At 39.3% G+C, this 21,471-nt stretch overlaps 1 protein-coding gene across 1 annotated transcript; it reads right to left on the bottom strand.

Annotated features, from left to right (window-relative positions):
* Nucleotides 1–3,249: 3,249 nt before the first annotated feature.
* LOC144992820 (ATP-dependent RNA helicase DHX15-like) lies at nucleotides 3,250–7,609 on the bottom strand. The gene is made up of 5 exons (XM_078949450.1): nucleotides 7,095–7,609; nucleotides 6,096–6,144; nucleotides 5,823–6,014; nucleotides 4,780–4,902; nucleotides 3,250–3,272 (listed from the first exon to the last, which is right to left on the bottom strand). Exons 1-5 carry the CDS (start codon nucleotides 7,221–7,223, stop codon nucleotides 3,250–3,252), a joined length of 516 nt encoding a protein of 171 aa, XP_078805576.1. The 5' UTR covers nucleotides 7,224–7,609.
* Between the last annotated feature and the right edge of the window lie 13,862 nt (nucleotides 7,610–21,471).

The following is a 21,471-nucleotide window of genomic DNA, read 5'->3' as shown; positions in this document are numbered from 1 at the left end:
TAGTAATGGTTTATCTTCTTCAATAACGTTTTATTGAAGGGGCTGCAGGTCAGAATAGATTCGATGACAGGCCAGACTGCAGACATACCTGGTTTACACAATATTAAGTTGTTAGATGATTGTGTGAACTAAGCGTAAGGTAAACAGATAAAAACAAAAGAAGACAACTCCGTGCAGAAGCTATTCTGACACTTACTTTGTTTGAAGGCATGGTAGACATTGAGCATCGTCAAGTGGTCTCCATCAATGTGAGCAAACCTCATCTTGGACTCGTCAGCTGCCTTCTTAGCCTCCGTAGGACGGACAAAGCACTGTGGGACTAAACAAGGTTGGTATGGGCCCCAACAGAGCCGCCCATACGGATGAGTCAAACGTTCACAGAAAAATGGAGCAAAGCCTATGATGCTAGGGCACTCGACACAGCGTTGGGACAGGGCAGGACCACCCTATCAAAAGGGTAGAGGGGGAGCTGCGGTCTTTTCTCATGGTCATTTCCAACAGTAATGGATTTTAGTGCGGAGAGAGGGGAGTCATTAAGCACATCCGTAAAACAAGAGTTTTCACACAACTACAGTGTTAGGAACACCAGCAACGACTGAACTTTGCAAAACTTCAGGATCTGACTTTGGAATTCCATAAAGACTACAATTATGACAGAAAATGTTAATCTCAAGGTACACAAGACAATTGTAAACAACTAACAATATTGAAACTCATAGTTATTGTAAGTAAAGATTAATACTGGAACTGTGACATAAACCCAAGTGTTGCCTGCCCTATCCACATGTATAAATGATTAAAAAAATATAAACTTAGTCCACCCTTAATTAAAATAACAAAATTGAGAATAAATATCTCAACATTTCTGCACCTAGAAAGTAAATTCTCTAAATGTTTAAAGTGAAAGGTAACAAGCTGGCCAAAAGGACAGGGTTTGTGTTTATTCTCAAAAACTAAGGAAAGATTTTTATAAACGATTTGTTTCAAAACGTTAATCAGAATGTTAAGCTTTTTTTTCTTTTTTTATGTAATCAAGAAGGAACCGAAAAGTCATTTTAAATAGTGCTGCACTCATTTCCTCCTCCTGTTAAATGTACAGTTTTTGGCTGATTTAGTAGCCAAGATCATTTTTCATCAGAAAAGAAACCGTGTTGCAGACGTCTTTACTGACACGTTATCAACCAGATCAGACTTGGCCTACAGCAGGCAAGAAGACGTCAGCCCAGTCCTGGGCATTACCTGACAGCATGGCGGTGATGGAAAGAATTTCGTTGGAGCAGTTAAACTCGCAGCTCGCAATGACCATCTTTGCTAGCTGAGGATCCAGTGGAAACTCCGCCATCATGGAGCCCAGCTCGGTGAGGTCTCCGTCATCGTTGAGAGCGGCCAGATAGTTCAGCAGTTCAAGAGCTCTCATGAGGGTCTCTGGAGCTGCAGGTGGAGGGAGACAGGTGGAGCATTTAGGTAGAGAAATGGAAGTTGGAACGGTCCAAATTCAGCAAAATGACTCACCTGGTGGATCCATGAAATTGGACCGAAGAATCTCGGGGTATGTGTTATCCTGGAGAAAAGAGAATAGAACTGAACATTTATTAATGACATTTTTATTATCAGAATACAGGTTGTTGCTCAGTTTGTAAATAAGGTTGTTGTCAAGGCAAAGTGTTAAAGCGTGTTTGCAAAATATGCTTCTAGAGATGGTTTGACCCTTTAACACTTGAGATGCAACACCTAAATAACACACATTCGTTTTGACATAACAACTCCTCCACCGTTCACGCCATCCACGTTAATCAGCTGATTGTGACGTGGAGGTTTGCACGGCTAATGTAAGTGGATGCATAATTGGTGCAAAGCCGATGTTCTCCGTGACAAAATCAGTTGATGTGTGTTGATTACAAAAGCTCTTCACTATTGTAAAGTTTTACATATCAGTGCAAAACTGCTTTTCCCCGCTTCTGCTGGACTTGTGTTAATTGCGTAAACGTTTTGGAAGTCAAAAGTATGTAAACACTCTGGTATAAGAGGATTAAAATGATATGTTTTTCCTTAAGGTTTCACATTTGTCCAGTTTGTATCCTTAGATCTGTAAAAAACTGCTTTTTATAAACTAACTGAATTGGTTAAATGTACTAAAGTATGAATCAAAATGAACTATAAAGCCAAACAAAATTGAAAAAGGTTTGGATCTAAAAACATTTTTCAATTTACAGGAATTTTCTTTTAACCACTGCAAGGTGATTCATTTCTCTACATTTATTTATTACAAATGGTTTGTCCTTCAGTTTGCTGAGCATCTATGGGTTTGCGAAAGATGCAGTTTTACTTGTTAGAAGGATTTCTTAAATAGTCCAACAGTTTTCATTCATGTGAAGCCAGACCCAGAGACTGCTTCCAATACAAAGTATATTATTTCATGCTTTATTATAGAACTATGAAAGACAGTGGGACAGTTTTTTTTCATTCAAAGAGAAAATGGTTTTGATTTCTGCAGAAAAAGTCACTTGCCTGCATCTCAGTTTTGTAGGCTTTCTCCGTGAAGAGACGGAAGCATTTCCCTGGTCGTGTTCTGCCGGCGCGACCCGCCCTCTGCTGGGCAGAAGCTTTACTGATGGCTGTGACCAGCAAAGACTCCATTCTGATCTGAGGATTGTGCACCTGACAGCAACTTCTGGCTCGTACAGGGCAGTCAATGAAAATATTGTCTGACCTTAAACCAGTGTGTGGCCTAAATCAGGTAGAGATGCACTTTGACATCATCAGATATGACATCATTACAGTCTGATTAGACTGAATCAAATTGATGTCCAAATGAGTCACAACAATGTCATTAGACACATCATTGATGTCACATCTAATATTGTGACATCATTACATGTAATCCAGTGTCAGAATTTGACAGAATGACATCATCAGATATGACATCATTACAGTCTGATTAGACTGAATCAAATTGATGTCAAAATGAGTCACAACGATGTCATTAGACACATCATTGATGTCACATTTAATATTGTGACATCATTACATGTAATCCAGTGTCAGAATTTGTCAGAATGACATCATCAGATAATAGTTAAAAGTCTACATATAGACCTCTTGGAAATCAATGAAAACATTTTTTGATAGGTGCACGCGGAATCCCTCACACGAACAAAGAAAAAACATGGAGTCAACAAATGCACATCACTACAAAGACATACATGGCAATGTCCTGTTACATATATGTCGCAAAAATGAAGAAACACATTATACAACAAGACGAGTAGCACCTGGGGCAGCAGAGAAACTCGATGACACCAAGACAAAAAGAGACAGCGGTGTCATGAAAGGGGAAACGGAAAAGACAAAAGAACCCTTTCAGCTAAACGAGTGGACCCATAGGGACCCGTATCAACTGCCTTCCGTTCAGTACGGAAATCCAGCCCGCACTTCCTATAACCATAGAAAGAGCTTGCCACCCAGCAAACCTGATCAGTGCCTTCAAAATGATGTCCAGCACGAGCTCACACATCCTCAAACCAGCTCCACTGGCAAAGACCCAAAAGTCTCTGTAAAAGGAATGAGTCAGGACACGTCACCTCTGGTGTGTGTAGGGAAAAGAATGACTCTGGCGGACCCTGCTACAAAACCACCCAACCGGCTTTCTATCTTGGCATCCATGAAGCCGGCAGGGAACCTTAAAAAATTTGCCAAATAAATGTACAGTTTTTAGTTGTAGGCCAGTTAGTATAGTAACTTTAGACATTAGGATTAGAAAAGTCAAAAAAGGGAGAGAAAATATAGGCTCGGGGTTAGAGCATAAAAAGTAGGAAAGATTAAAATGAATGAAATCATGAAATTGGTTTCTGGACAGATGCCATTATGTAAATAAGTCATTTCTGTATTGATTGTAGGTTTAGTTTTCAATGCAAAATAATGTGTGATCAAAAAGTAGAAAGGGGTAGAATTACAAAAAGAGGACTCTAGTTGCTGAAAGTTTTTCATTCTTTTTTTAAGTTTATTAGTATTATTTGAATAACTTGTCATGTCCAACAGCTGAGAACAAAATAGGAGCTGAATGCTTGAAACATGTAAAAGCGTCGCAATATAACATCGGACATGGGTCTAGTTTGCAAAATCTGAGTTTGGAGTCACATTCTCAAATCTCTAGGGGAAGTTTGTTCTAGTGCGAGGCCTGCAAATGACCAAAATGCAGCAAGAATGGCACATTTACATCATTATAGCAGACTTCCTGTGCGACTGACAACTTGGTACCAGGAAACTTTTTTTGGTTTCCATGTGATGAAGAAGCCCTGTTAATATCAAGCTTGTACGTTCAAGCACAATGTGAATCTGAATGGTAAAGATATAAACATATCAGATTTTTGGTATAAAATCGACATATCCTACCTTAAATCTTAATATTGGACAACTGCCATCAAGTAAAGGAATCTGGATTATCAATTTCTACCTGTCACTTAAAATAATCGGCAAGCAAATTAGATAAAGATCAAATATTTTCATAGAACTGGGCGCAGCGCTGCTGCCATCTGCTGGCCAAATGTGAAATAGCTTTCTTAGACTTGTGTCTCATCTTCCCATAGTAATGGTTTATCTTCTTCAATAACGTTTTATTGAAGGGGCTGCAGGTCAGAATAGATTCGATGACAGGCCAGACTGCAGACATACCTGGTTTACACAATATTAAGTTGTTAGATGATTGTGTGAACTAAGCGTAAGGTAAACAGATAAAAACAAAAGAAGACAACTCCGTGCAGAAGCTATTCTGACACTTACTTTGTTTGAAGGCATGGTAGACATTGAGCATCGTCAAGTGGTCTCCATCAATGTGAGCAAACCTCATCTTGGACTCGTCAGCTGCCTTCTTAGCCTCCGTAGGACGGACAAAGCACTGTGGGACTAAACAAGGTTGGTATGGGCCCCAACAGAGCCGCCCATACGGATGAGTCAAACGTTCACAGAAAAATGGAGCAAAGCCTATGATGCTAGGGCACTCGACACAGCGTTGGGACAGGGCAGGACCACCCTATCAAAAGGGTAGAGGGGGAGCTGCGGTCTTTTCTCATGGTCATTTCCAACAGTAATGGATTTTAGTGCGGAGAGAGGGGAGTCATTAAGCACATCCGTAAAACAAGAGTTTTCACACAACTACAGTGTTAGGAACACCAGCAACGACTGAACTTTGCAAAACTTCAGGATCTGACTTTGGAATTCCATAAAGACTACAATTATGACAGAAAATGTTAATCTCAAGGTACACAAGACAATTGTAAACAACTAACAATATTGAAACTCATAGTTATTGTAAGTAAAGATTAATACTGGAACTGTGACATAAACCCAAGTGGTGCCTGCCCTATCCACATGTATAAATGATTAAAAAAATATAAACTTAGTCCACCCTTAATTAAAATAACAAAATTGAGAATAAATATCTCAACATTTCTGCACCTAGAAAGTAAATTCTCTAAATGTTTAAAGTGAAAGGTAACAAGCTGGCCAAAAGGACAGGGTTTGTGTTTATTCTCAAAAACTAAGGAAAGATTTTTATAAACGATTTGTTTCAAAACGTTAATCAGAATGTTAAGCTTTTTTTTCTTTTTTTATGTAATCAAGAAGGAACCGAAAAGTCATTTTAAATAGTGCTGCACTCATTTCCTCCTCCTGTTAAATGTACAGTTTTTGGCTGATTTAGTAGCCAAGATCATTTTTCATCAGAAAAGAAACCGTGTTGCAGACGTCTTTACTGACACGTTATCAACCAGATCAGACTTGGCCTACAGCAGGCAAGAAGACGTCAGCCCAGTCCTGGGCATTACCTGACAGCATGGCGGTGATGGAAAGAATTTCGTTGGAGCAGTTAAACTCGCAGCTCGCAATGACCATCTTTGCTAGCTGAGGATCCAGTGGAAACTCCGCCATCATGGAGCCCAGCTCGGTGAGGTCTCCGTCATCGTTGAGAGCGGCCAGATAGTTCAGCAGTTCAAGAGCTCTCATGAGGGTCTCTGGAGCTGCAGGTGGAGGGAGACAGGTGGAGCATTTAGGTAGAGAAATGGAAGTTGGAACGGTCCAAATTCAGCAAAATGACTCACCTGGTGGATCCATGAAATTGGACCGAAGAATCTCGGGGTATGTGTTATCCTGGAGAAAAGAGAATAGAACTGAACATTTATTAATGACATTTTTATTATCAGAATACAGGTTGTTGCTCAGTTTGTAAATAAGGTTGTTGTCAAGGCAAAGTGTTAAAGCGTGTTTGCAAAATATGCTTCTAGAGATGGTTTGACCCTTTAACACTTGAGATGCAACACCTAAATAACACACATTCGTTTTGACATAACACAACTCCTCCACCGTTCACGCCATCCACGTTAATCAGCTGATTGTGACGTGGAGGTTTGCACGGCTAATGTAAGTGGATGCATAATTGGTGCAAAGCCGATGTTCTCCGTGACAAAATCAGTTGATGTGTGTTGATTACAAAAGCTCTTCACTATTGTAAAGTTTTACATATCAGTGCAAAACTGCTTTTCCCCGCTTCTGCTGGACTTGTGTTAATTGCGTAAACGTTTTGGAAGTCAAAAGTATGTAAACACTCTGGTATAAGAGGATTAAAATGATATGTTTTTCCTTAAGGTTTCACATTTGTCCAGTTTGTATCCTTAGATCTGTAAAAAACTGCTTTTTATAAACTAACTGAATTGGTTAAATGTACTAAAGTATGAATCAAAATGAACTATAAAGCCAAACAAAATTGAAAAAGGTTTGGATCTAAAAACATTTTTCAATTTACAGGAATTTTCTTTTAACCACTGCAAGGTGATTCATTTCTCTACATTTATTTATTACAAATGGTTTGTCCTTCAGTTTGCTGAGCATCTATGGGTTTGCGAAAGATGCAGTTTTACTTGTTAGAAGGATTTCTTAAATAGTCCAACAGTTTTCATTCATGTGAAGCCAGACCCAGAGACTGCTTCCAATACAAAGTATATTATTTCATGCTTTATTATAGAACTATGAAAGACAGTGGGACAGTTTTTTTTTCATTCAAAGAGAAAATGGTTTTGATTTCTGCAGAAAAAGTCACTTGCCTGCATCTCAGTTTTGTAGGCTTTCTCCGTGAAGAGACGGAAGCATTTCCCTGGTCGTGTTCTGCCGGCGCGACCCGCCCTCTGCTGGGCAGAAGCTTTACTGATGGCTGTGACCAGCAAAGACTCCATTCTGATCTGAGGATTGTGCACCTGACAGCAACTTCTGGCTCGTACAGGGCAGTCAATGAAAATATTGTCTGACCTTAAACCAGTGTGTGGCCTAAATCAGGTAGAGATGCACTTTGACATCATCAGATATGACATCATTACAGTCTGATTAGACTGAATCAAATTGATGTCCAAATGAGTCACAACAATGTCATTAGACACATCATTGATGTCACATCTAATATTGTGACATCATTGCATGTAATCCAGTGTCAGAATTTGACAGAATGACATCATCAGATATGACATCATTACAGTCTGATTAGTCTGAATCAAATTGATGTCAAAATGAGTCACAACGATGTCATTAGACACATCATTGATGTCACATTTAATATTGTGACATCATTACATGTAATCCAGTGTCAGAATTTGTCAGAATGACATCATCAGATAATAGTTAAAAGTCTACATATAGACCTCTTGGAAATCAATGAAAACATTTTTTGATAGGTGCACGCGGAATCCCTCACACGAACAAAGAAAAAACATGGAGTCAACAAATGCACATCACTACAAAGACATACATGGCAATGTCCTGTTACATATATGTCGCAAAAATGAAGAAACACATTATACAACAAGACGAGTAGCACCTGGGGCAGCAGAGAAACTCGATGACACCAAGACAAAAAGAGACAGCGGTGTCATGAAAGGGGAAACGGAAAAGACAAAAGAACCCTTTCAGCTAAACGAGTGGACCCATAGGGACCCGTATCAACTGCCTTCCGTTCAGTACGGAAATCCAGCCCGCACTTCCTATAACCATAGAAAGAGCTTGCCACCCAGCAAACCTGATCAGTGCCTTCAAAATGATGTCCAGCACGAGCTCACACATCCTCAAACCAGCTCCACTGGCAAAGACCCAAAAGTCTCTGTAAAAGGAATGAGTCAGGACACGTCACCTCTGGTGTGTGTAGGGAAAAGAATGACTCTGGCGGACCCTGCTACAAAACCACCCAACCGGCTTTCTATCTTGGCATCCATGAAGCCGGCAGGGAACCTTAAAAAATTTGCCAAATAAATGTACAGTTTTTAGTTGTAGGCCAGTTAGTATAGTAACTTTAGATATTAGGATTAGAAAAGTCAAAAAAGGGAGAGAAAATATAGGCTCGGGGTTAGAGCATAAAAAGTAGGAAAGATTAAAATGAATGAAATCATGAAATTGGTTTCTGGACAGATGCCATTATGTAAATAAGTCATTTCTGTATTGATTGTAGGTTTAGTTTTCAATGCAAAATAATGTGTGATCAAAAAGTAGAAAGGGGTAGAATTACAAAAAGAGGACTCTAGTTGCTGAAAGTTTTTCATTCTTTTTTTAAGTTTATTAGTATTATTTGAATAACTTGTCATGTCCAACAGCTGAGAACAAAATAGGAGCTGAATGCTTGAAACATGTAAAAGCGTCGCAATATAACATCGGACATGGGTCTAGTTTGCAAAATCTGAGTTTGGAGTCACATTCTCAAATCTCTAGGGGAAGTTTGTTCTAGTGCGAGGCCTGCAAATGACCAAAATGCAGCAAGAATGACACATTTACATCATTATAGCAGACTTCCTGTGCGACTGACAACTTGGTACCAGGAAACTTTTTTTGGTTTCCATGTGATGAAGAAGCCCTGTTAATATCAAGCTTGTACGTTCAAGCACAATGTGAATCTGAATGGTAAAGATATAAACATATCAGATTTTTGGTATAAAATCGACATATCCTACCTTAAATCTTAATATTGGACAACTGCCATCAAGTAAAGGAATCTGGATTATCAATTTCTACCTGTCACTTAAAATAATCGGCAAGCAAATTAGATAAAGATCAAATATTTTCATAGAACTGGGCGCAGCGCTGCTGCCATCTGCTGGCCAAATGTGAAATGGCTTTCTTAGACTTGTGTCTCATCTTCCCATAGTAATGGTTTATCTTCTTCAATAACGTTTTATTGAAGGGGCTGCAGGTCAGAATAGATTCGATGACAGGCCAGACTGCAGACATACCTGGTTTACACAATATTAAGTTGTTAGATGATTGTGTGAACTAAGCGTAAGGTAAACAGATAAAAACAAAAGAAGACAACTCCGTGCAGAAGCTATTCTGACACTTACTTTGTTTGAAGGCATGGTAGACATTGAGCATCGTCAAGTGGTCTCCATCAATGTGAGCAAACCTCATCTTGGACTCGTCAGCTGCCTTCTTAGCCTCCGTAGGACGGACAAAGCACTGTGGGACTAAACAAGGTTGGTATGGGCCCCAACAGAGCCGCCCATACGGATGAGTCAAACGTTCACAGAAAAATGGAGCAAAGCCTATGATGCTAGGGCACTCGACACAGCGTTGGGACAGGGCAGGACCACCCTATCAAAAGGGTAGAGGGGGAGCTGCGGTCTTTTCTCATGGTCATTTCCAACAGTAATGGATTTTAGTGCGGAGAGAGGTGAGTCATTAAGCACATCCGTAAAACAAGAGTTTTCACACAACTACAGTGTTAGGAACACCAGCAACGACTGAACTTTGCAAAACTTCAGGATCTGACTTTGGAATTCCATAAAGACTACAATTATGACAGAAAATGTTAATCTCAAGGTACACAAGACAATTGTAAACAACTAACAATATTGAAACTCATAGTTATTGTAAGTAAAGATTAATACTGGAACTGTGACATAAACCCAAGTGGTGCCTGCCCTATCCACATGTATAAATGATTAAAAAAATATAAACTTAGTCCACCCTTAATTAAAATAACAAAATTGAGAATAAATATCTCAACATTTCTGCACCTAGAAAGTAAATTCTCTAAATGTTTAAAGTGAAAGGTAACAAGCTGGCCAAAAGGACAGGGTTTGTGTTTATTCTCAAAAACTAAGGAAAGATTTTTATAAACGATTTGTTTCAAAACGTTAATCAGAATGTTAAGCTTTTTTTTCTTTTTTTATGTAATCAAGAAGGAACCGAAAAGTCATTTTAAATAGTGCTGCACTCATTTCCTCCTCCTGTTAAATGTACAGTTTTTGGCTGATTTAGTAGCCAAGATCATTTTTCATCAGAAAAGAAACCGTGTTGCAGACGTCTTTACTGACACGTTATCAACCAGATCAGACTTGGCCTACAGCAGGCAAGAAGACGTCAGCCCAGTCCTGGGCATTACCTGACAGCATGGCGGTGATGGAAAGAATTTCGTTGGAGCAGTTAAACTCGCAGCTCGCAATGACCATCTTTGCTAGCTGAGGATCCAGTGGAAACTCCGCCATCATGGAGCCCAGCTCGGTGAGGTCTCCGTCATCGTTGAGAGCGGCCAGATAGTTCAGCAGTTCAAGAGCTCTCATGAGGGTCTCTGGAGCTGCAGGTGGAGGGAGACAGGTGGAGCATTTAGGTAGAGAAATGGAAGTTGGAACGGTCCAAATTCAGCAAAATGACTCACCTGGTGGATCCATGAAATTGGACCGAAGAATCTCGGGGTATGTGTTATCCTGGAGAAAAGAGAATAGAACTGAACATTTATTAATGACATTTTTATTATCAGAATACAGGTTGTTGCTCAGTTTGTAAATAAGGTTGTTGTCAAGGCAAAGTGTTAAAGCGTGTTTGCAAAATATGCTTCTAGAGATGGTTTGACCCTTTAACACTTGAGATGCAACACCTAAATAACACACATTCGTTTTGACATAACACAACTCCTCCACCGTTCACGCCATCCACGTTAATCAGCTGATTGTGACGTGGAGGTTTGCACGGCTAATGTAAGTGGATGCATAATTGGTGCAAAGCCGATGTTCTCCGTGACAAAATCAGTTGATGTGTGTTGATTACAAAAGCTCTTCACTATTGTAAAGTTTTACATATCAGTGCAAAACTGCTTTTCCCCGCTTCTGCTGGACTTGTGTTAATTGCGTAAACGTTTTGGAAGTCAAAAGTATGTAAACACTCTGGTATAAGAGGATTAAAATGATATGTTTTTCCTTAAGGTTTCACATTTGTCCAGTTTGTATCCTTAGATCTGTAAAAAACTGCTTTTTATAAACTAACTGAATTGGTTAAATGTACTAAAGTATGAATCAAAATGAACTATAAAGCCAAACAAAATTGAAAAAGGTTTGGATCTAAAAACATTTTTCAATTTACAGGAATTTTCTTTTAACCACTGCAAGGTGATTCATTTCTCTACATTTATTTATTACAAATGGTTTGTCCTTCAGTTTGCTGAGCATCTATGGGTTTGCGAAAGATGCAGTTTTACTTGTTAGAAGGATTTCTTAAATAGTCCAACAGTTTTCATTCATGTGAAGCCAGACCCAGAGACTGCTTCCAATACAAAGTATATTATTTCATGCTTTATTATAGAACTATGAAAGACAGTGGGACAGTTTTTTTTTCATTCAAAGAGAAAATGGTTTTGATTTCTGCAGAAAAAGTCACTTGCCTGCATCTCAGTTTTGTAGGCTTTCTCCGTGAAGAGACGGAAGCATTTCCCTGGTCGTGTTCTGCCGGCGCGACCCGCCCTCTGCTGGGCAGAAGCTTTACTGATGGCTGTGACCAGCAAAGACTCCATTCTGATCTGAGGATTGTGCACCTGACAGCAACTTCTGGCTCGTACAGGGCAGTCAATGAAAATATTGTCTGACCTTAAACCAGTGTGTGGCCTAAATCAGGTAGAGATGCACTTTGACATCATCAGATATGACATCATTACAGTCTGATTAGACTGAATCAAATTGATGTCCAAATGAGTCACAACAATGTCATTAGACACATCATTGATGTCACATCTAATATTGTGACATCATTGCATGTAATCCAGTGTCAGAATTTGACAGAATGACATCATCAGATATGACATCATTACAGTCTGATTAGTCTGAATCAAATTGATGTCAAAATGAGTCACAACGATGTCATTAGACACATCATTGATGTCACATTTAATATTGTGACATCATTACATGTAATCCAGTGTCAGAATTTGTCAGAATGACATCATCAGATAATAGTTAAAAGTCTACATATAGACCTCTTGGAAATCAATGAAAACATTTTTTGATAGGTGCACGCGGAATCCCTCACACGAACAAAGAAAAAACATGGAGTCAACAAATGCACATCACTACAAAGACATACATGGCAATGTCCTGTTACATATATGTCGCAAAAATGAAGAAACACATTATACAACAAGACGAGTAGCACCTGGGGCAGCAGAGAAACTCGATGACACCAAGACAAAAAGAGACAGCGGTGTCATGAAAGGGGAAACGGAAAAGACAAAAGAACCCTTTCAGCTAAACGAGTGGACCCATAGGGACCCGTATCAACTGCCTTCCGTTCAGTACGGAAATCCAGCCCGCACTTCCTATAACCATAGAAAGAGCTTGCCACCCAGCAAACCTGATCAGTGCCTTCAAAATGATGTCCAGCACGAGCTCACACATCCTCAAACCAGCTCCACTGGCAAAGACCCAAAAGTCTCTGTAAAAGGAATGAGTCAGGACACGTCACCTCTGGTGTGTGTAGGGAAAAGAATGACTCTGGCGGACCCTGCTACAAAACCACCCAACCGGCTTTCTATCTTGGCATCCATGAAGCCGGCAGGGAACCTTAAAAAATTTGCCAAATAAATGTACAGTTTTTAGTTGTAGGCCAGTTAGTATAGTAACTTTAGACATTAGGATTAGAAAAGTCAAAAAAGGGAGAGAAAATATAGGCTCGGGGTTAGAGCATAAAAAGTAGGAAAGATTAAAATGAATGAAATCATGAAATTGGTTTCTGGACAGATGCCATTATGTAAATAAGTCATTTCTGTATTGATTGTAGGTTTAGTTTTCAATGCAAAATAATGTGTGATCAAAAAGTAGAAAGGGGTAGAATTACAAAAAGAGGACTCTAGTTGCTGAAAGTTTTTCATTCTTTTTTTAAGTTTATTAGTATTATTTGAATAACTTGTCATGTCCAACAGCTGAGAACAAAATAGGAGCTGAATGCTTGAAACATGTAAAAGCGTCGCAATATAACATCGGACATGGGTCTAGTTTGCAAAATCTGAGTTTGGAGTCACATTCTCAAATCTCTAGGGGAAGTTTGTTCTAGTGCGAGGCCTGCAAATGACCAAAATGCAGCAAGAATGACACATTTACATCATTATAGCAGACTTCCTGTGCGACTGACAACTTGGTACCAGGAAACTTTTTTTGGTTTCCATGTGATGAAGAAGCCCTGTTAATATCAAGCTTGTACGTTCAAGCACAATGTGAATCTGAATGGTAAAGATATAAACATATCAGATTTTTGGTATAAAATCGACATATCCTACCTTAAATCTTAATATTGGACAACTGCCATCAAGTAAAGGAATCTGGATTATCAATTTCTACCTGTCACTTAAAATAATCGGCAAGCAAATTAGATAAAGATCAAATATTTTCATAGAACTGGGCGCAGCGCTGCTGCCATCTGCTGGCCAAATGTGAAATGGCTTTCTTAGACTTGTGTCTCATCTTCCCATAGTAATGGTTTATCTTCTTCAATAACGTTTTATTGAAGGGGCTGCAGGTCAGAATAGATTCGATGACAGGCCAGACTGCAGACATACCTGGTTTACACAATATTAAGTTGTTAGATGATTGTGTGAACTAAGCGTAAGGTAAACAGATAAAAACAAAAGAAGACAACTCCGTGCAGAAGCTATTCTGACACTTACTTTGTTTGAAGGCATGGTAGACATTGAGCATCGTCAAGTGGTCTCCATCAATGTGAGCAAACCTCATCTTGGACTCGTCAGCTGCCTTCTTAGCCTCCGTAGGACGGACAAAGCACTGTGGGACTAAACAAGGTTGGTATGGGCCCCAACAGAGCCGCCCATACGGATGAGTCAAACGTTCACAGAAAAATGGAGCAAAGCCTATGATGCTAGGGCACTCGACACAGCGTTGGGACAGGGCAGGACCACCCTATCAAAAGGGTAGAGGGGGAGCTGCGGTCTTTTCTCATGGTCATTTCCAACAGTAATGGATTTTAGTGCGGAGAGAGGTGAGTCATTAAGCACATCCGTAAAACAAGAGTTTTCACACAACTACAGTGTTAGGAACACCAGCAACGACTGAACTTTGCAAAACTTCAGGATCTGACTTTGGAATTCCATAAAGACTACAATTATGACAGAAAATGTTAATCTCAAGGTACACAAGACAATTGTAAACAACTAACAATATTGAAACTCATAGTTATTGTAAGTAAAGATTAATACTGGAACTGTGACATAAACCCAAGTGGTGCCTGCCCTATCCACATGTATAAATGATTAAAAAAATATAAACTTAGTCCACCCTTAATTAAAATAACAAAATTGAGAATAAATATCTCAACATTTCTGCACCTAGAAAGTAAATTCTCTAAATGTTTAAAGTGAAAGGTAACAAGCTGGCCAAAAGGACAGGGTTTGTGTTTATTCTCAAAAACTAAGGAAAGATTTTTATAAACGATTTGTTTCAAAACGTTAATCAGAATGTTAAGCTTTTTTTTCTTTTTTTATGTAATCAAGAAGGAACCGAAAAGTCATTTTAAATAGTGCTGCACTCATTTCCTCCTCCTGTTAAATGTACAGTTTTTGGCTGATTTAGTAGCCAAGATCATTTTTCATCAGAAAAGAAACCGTGTTGCAGACGTCTTTACTGACACGTTATCAACCAGATCAGACTTGGCCTACAGCAGGCAAGAAGACGTCAGCCCAGTCCTGGGCATTACCTGACAGCATGGCGGTGATGGAAAGAATTTCGTTGGAGCAGTTAAACTCGCAGCTCGCAATGACCATCTTTGCTAGCTGAGGATCCAGTGGAAACTCCGCCATCATGGAGCCCAGCTCGGTGAGGTCTCCGTCATCGTTGAGAGCGGCCAGATAGTTCAGCAGTTCAAGAGCTCTCATGAGGGTCTCTGGAGCTGCAGGTGGAGGGAGACAGGTGGAGCATTTAGGTAGAGAAATGGAAGTTGGAACGGTCCAAATTCAGCAAAATGACTCACCTGGTGGATCCATGAAATTGGACCGAAGAATCTCGGGGTATGTGTTATCCTGGAGAAAAGAGAATAGAACTGAACATTTATTAATGACATTTTTATTATCAGAATACAGGTTGTTGCTCAGTTTGTAAATAAGGTTGTTGTCAAGGCAAAGTGTTAAAGCGTGTTTGCAAAATATGCTTCTAGAGATGGTTTGACCCTTTAACACTTGAGATGCAACACCTAAATAACACACATTCGTTTTGACATAACACAACTCCTCCACCGTTCACGCCATCCACGTTAATCAGCTGATTGTGACGTGGAGGTTTGCACGGCTAATGTAAGTGGATGCATAATTGGTGCAAAGCCGATGTTCTCCGTGACAAAATCAGTTGTGTGTTGATTACAAAAGCTCTTCACTATTGTAAAGTTTTACATATCAGTGCAAAACTGCTTTTCCCCGCTTCTGCTGGACTTGTGTTAATTGCGTAAACGTTTTGGAAGTCAAAAGTATGTAAACACTCTGGTATAAGAGGATTAAAATGATATGTTTTTCCTTAAGGTTTCACATTTGTCCAGTTTGTATCCTTAGATCTGTAAAAAACTGCTTTTTATAAACTAACTGAATTGGTTAAATGTACTAAAGTATGAATCAAAATGAACTATAAAGCCAAACAAAATTGAAAAAGGTTTGGATCTAAAAACATTTTTCAATTTACAGGAATTTTCTTTTAACCACTGCAAGGTGATTCATTTCTCTACATTTATTTATTACAAATGGTTTGTCCTTCAGTTTGCTGAGCATCTATGGGTTTGCGAAAGATGCAGTTTTACTTGTTAGAAGGATTTCTTAAATAGTCCAACAGTTTTCATTCATGTGAAGCCAGACCCAGAGACTGCTTCCAATACAAAGTATATTATTTCATGCTTTATTATAGAACTATGAAAGACAGTGGGACAGTTTTTTTTTCATTCAAAGAGAAAATGGTTTTGATTTCTGCAGAAAAAGTCACTTGCCTGCATCTCAGTTTTGTAGGCTTTCTCCGTGAAGAGACGGAAGCATTTCCCTGGTCGTGTTCTGCCGGCGCGACCCGCCCTCTGCTGGGCAGAAGCTTTACTGATGGCTGTGACCAGCAAAGACTCCATTCTGATCTGAGGATTGTGCACCTGACAGCAACTTCTGGCTCGTACAGGGCAGTCAATGAAAATATTGTCTGACCTTAAACCAGTGTGTGGCCTAAATCAGGTAGAGATGCACTTTGACATCATCAGATATGACATCATTACAGTCTGATTAGACTGAATCAAATTGATGTCCAAATGAGTCACAACAATGTCATTAGACACATCATTGATGTCACATCTAATATTGTGACATCATTGCATGTAATCCAGTGTCAGAATTTGACAGAATGACATCATCAGATATGACATCATTACAGTCTGATTAGTCTGAATCAAATTGATGTCCAAATGAGTCACAACAATGTCATTAGACACATCATTGATGTCACATTTAATATTGTGACATCATTACATGTAATCCAGTGTCAGAATTTGTCAGAATGACATCATCAGATAATAGTTAAAAGTCTACATATAGACCTCTTGGAAATCAATGAAAACATTTTTTGATAGGTGCACGCGGAATCCCTCACACGAACAAAGAAAAAACATGGAGTCAACAAATGCACATCACTACAAAGACATACATGGCAATGTCCTGTTACATATATGTCGCAAAAATGAAGAAACACATTATACAACAAGACGAGTAGCACCTGGGGCAGCAGAGAAACTCGATGACACCAAGACAAAAAGAGACAGCGGTGTCATGAAAGGGGAAACGGAAAAGACAAAAGAACCCTTTCAGCTAAACGAGTGGACCCATAGGGACCCGTATCAACTGCCTTCCGTTCAGTACGGAAATCCAGCCCGCACTTCCTATAACCATAGAAAGAGCTTGCCACCCAGCAAACCTGATCAGTGCCTTCAAAATGATGTCCAGCACGAGCTCACACATCCTCAAACCAGCTCCACTGGCAAAGACCCAAAAGTCTCTGTAAAAGGAATGAGTCAGGACACGTCACCTCTGGTGTGTGTAGGGAAAAGAATGACTCTGGCGGACCCTGCTACAAAACCACCCAACCGGCTTTCTATCTTGGCATCCATGAAGCCGGCAGGGAACCTTAAAAAATTTGCCAAATAAATGTACAGTTTTTAGTTGTAGGCCAGTTAGTATAGTAACTTTAGACATTAGGATTAGAAAAGTCAAAAAAGGGAGAGAAAATATAGGCTCGGGGTTAGAGCATAAAAAGTAGGAAAGATTAAAATGAATGAATTCATGAAATTGGTTTCTGGACAGATGCCATTATGTAAATAAGTCATTTCTGTATTGATTGTAGGTTTAGTTTTCAATGCAAAATAATGTGTGATCAAAAAGTAGAAAGGGGTAGAATTACAAAAAGAGGACTCTAGTTGCTGAAAGTTTTTCATTCTTTTTTTAAGTTTATTAGTATTATTTGAATAACTTGTCATGTCCAACAGCTGAGAACAAAATAGGAGCTGAATGCTTGAAACATGTAAAAGCGTCGCAATATAACATCGGACATGGGTCTAGTTTGCAAAATCTGAGTTTGGAGTCACATTCTCAAATCTCTAGGGGAAGTTTGTTCTAGTGCGAGGCCTGCAAATGACCAAAATGCAGCAAGAATGACACATTTACATCATTATAGCAGACTTCCTGTGCGACTGACAACTTGGTACCAGGAAACTTTTTTTGGTTTCCATGTGATGAAGAAGCCCTGTTAATATCAAGCTTGTACGTTCAAGCACAATGTGAATCTGAATGGTAAAGATATAAACATATCAGATTTTTGGTATAAAATCGACATATCCTACCTTAAATCTTAATATTGGACAACTGCCATCAAGTAAAGGAATCTGGATTATCAATTTCTACCTGTCACTTAAAATAATCGGCAAGCAAATTAGATAAAGATCAAATATTTTCATAGAACTGGGCGCAGCGCTGCTGCCATCTGCTGGCCAAATGTGAAATGGCTTTCTTAGACTTGTGTCTCATCTTCCCATAGTAATGGTTTATCTTCTTCAATAACGTTTTATTGAAGGGGCTGCAGGTCAGAATAGATTCGATGACAGGCCAGACTGCAGACATACCTGGTTTACACAATATTAAGTTGTTAGATGATTGTGTGAACTAAGCGTAAGGTAAACAGATAAAAACAAAAGAAGACAACTCCGTGCAGAAGCTATTCTGACACTTACTTTGTTTGAAGGCATGGTAGACATTGAGCATCGTCAAGTGGTCTCCATCAATGTGAGCAAACCTCATCTTGGACTCGTCAGCTGCCTTCTTAGCCTCCGTAGGACGGACAAAGCACTGTGGGACTAAACAAGGTTGGTATGGGCCCCAACAGAGCCGCCCATACGGATGAGTCAAACGTTCACAGAAAAATGGAGCAAAGCCTATGATGCTAGGGCACTCGACACAGCGTTGGGACAGGGCAGGACCACCCTATCAAAAGGGTAGAGGGGGAGCTGCGGTCTTTTCTCATGGTCATTTCCAACAGTAATGGATTTTAGTGCGGAGAGAGGGGAGTCATTAAGCACATCCGTAAAACAAGAGTTTTCACACAACTACAGTGTTAGGAACACCAGCAACGACTGAACTTTGCAAAACTTCAGGATCTGACTTTGGAATTCCATAAAGACTACAATTATGACAGAAAATGTTAATCTCAAGGTACACAAGACAATTGTAAACAACTAACAATATTGAAACTCATAGTTATTGTAAGTAAAGATTAATACTGGAACTGTGACATAAACCCAAGTGGTGCCTGCCCTATCCACATGTATAAATGATTAAAAAAATATAAACTTAGTCCACCCTTAATTAAAATAACAAAATTGAGAATAAATATCTCAACATTTCTGCACCTAGAAAGTAAATTCTCTAAATGTTTAAAGTGAAAGGTAACAAGCTGGCCAAAAGGACAGGGTTTGTGTTTATTCTCAAAAACTAAGGAAAGATTTTTATAAACGATTTGTTTCAAAACGTTAATCAGAATGTTAAGCTTTTTTTTCTTTTTTTATGTAATCAAGAAGGAACCGAAAAGTCATTTTAAATAGTGCTGCACTCATTTCCTCCTCCTGTTAAATGTACAGTTTTTGGCTGATTTAGTAGCCAAGATCATTTTTCATCAGAAAAGAAACCGTGTTGCAGACGTCTTTACTGACACGTTATCAACCAGATCAGACTTGGCCTACAGCAGGCAAGAAGACGTCAGCCCAGTCCTGGGCATTACCTGACAGCATGGCGGTGATGGAAAGAATTTCGTTGGAGCAGTTAAACTCGCAGCTCGCAATGACCATCTTTGCTAGCTGAGGATCCAGTGGAAACTCCGCCATCATGGAGCCCAGCTCGGTGAGGTCTCCGTCATCGTTGAGAGCGGCCAGATAGTTCAGCAGTTCAAGAGCTCTCATGAGGGTCTCTGGAGCTGCAGGTGGAGGGAGACAGGTGGAGCATTTAGGTAGAGAAATGGAAGTTGGAACGGTCCAAATTCAGCAAAATGACTCACCTGGTGGATCCATGAAATTGGACCGAAGAATCTCGGGGTATGTGTTATCCTGGAGAAAAGAGAATAGAACTGAACATTTATTAATGACATTTTTATTATCAGAATACAGGTTGTTGCTCAGTTTGTAAATAAGGTTGTTGTCAAGGCAAAGTGTTAAAGCGTGTTTGCAAAATATGCTTCTAGAGATGGTTTGACCCTTTAACACTTGAGATGCAACACCTAAATAACACACATTCGTTTTGACATAACACAACTCCTCCACCGTTCACGCCATCCACGTTAATCAGCTGATTGTGACGTGGAGGTTTGCACGGCTAATGTAAGTGGATGCATAATTGGTGCAAAGCCGATGTTCTCCGTGACAAAATCAGTTGATGTGTGTTGATTACAAAAGCTCTTCACTATTGTAAAGTTTTACATATCAGTGCAAAACTGCTTTTCCCCGCTTCTGCTGGACTTGTGTTAATTGCGTAAACGTTTTGGAAGTCAAAAGTATGTAAACACTCTGGTATAAGAGGATTAAAATGATATGTTTTTCCTTAAGGTTTCACATTTGTCCAGTTTGTATCCTTAGATCTGTAAAAAACTGCTTTTTATAAACTAACTGAATTGGTTAAATGTACTAAAGTATGAATCAAAATGAACTATAAAGCCAAACAAAATTGAAAAAGGTTTGGATCTAAAAACATTTTTCAATTTACAGGAATTTTCTTTTAACCACTGCAAGGTGATTCATTTCTCTACATTTATTTATTACAAATGGTTTGTCCTTCAGTTTGCTGAGCATCTATGGGTTTGCGAAAGATGCAGTTTTACTTGTTAGAAGGATTTCTTAAATAGTCCAACAGTTTTCATTCATGTGAAGCCAGACCCAGAGACTGCTTCCAATACAAAGTATATTATTTCATGCTTTATTATAGAACTATGAAAGACAGTGGGACAGTTTTTTTTCATTCAAAGAGAAAATGGTTTTGATTTCTGCAGAAAAAGTCACTTGCCTGCATCTCAGTTTTGTAGGCTTTCTCCGTGAAGAGACGGAAGCATTTCCCTGGTCGTGTTCTGCCGGCGCGACCCGCCCTCTGCTGGGCAGAAGCTTTACTGATGGCTGTGACCAGCAAAGACTCCATTCTGATCTGAGGATTGTGCACCTGACAGCAACTTCTGGCTCGTACAGGGCAGTCAATGAAAATATTGTCTGACCTTAAACCAGTGTGTGGCCTAAATCAGGTAGAGATGCACTTTGACATCATCAGATATGACATCATTACAGTCTGATTAGACTGAATCAAATTGATGTCCAAATGAGTCACAACAATGTCATTAGACACATCATTGATGTCACATCTAATATTGTGACATCATTACATGTAATCCAGTGTCAGAATTTGACAGAATGACATCATCAGATATGACATCATTACAGTCTGATTAGACTGAATCAAATTGATGTCAAAATGAGTCACAACGATGTCATTAGACACATCATTGATGTCACATTTAATATTGTGACATCATTACATGTAATCCAGTGTCAGAATTTGTCAGAATGACATCATCAGATAATAGTTAAAAGTCTACATATAGACCTCTTGGAAATCAATGAAAACATTTTTTGATAGGT

This window comes from Oryzias latipes, chromosome 1, assembly GCF_053564925.1.
Source record: "Oryzias latipes strain Hd-rR chromosome 1, Olatipes_Hd-rR_3.1".
Taxonomy (NCBI): Eukaryota; Metazoa; Chordata; class Actinopteri; order Beloniformes; family Adrianichthyidae; genus Oryzias; species Oryzias latipes.
Note: the sequence above shows the minus strand (reverse complement) of the source record. Positions and strands in the feature narration are given on the sequence as shown.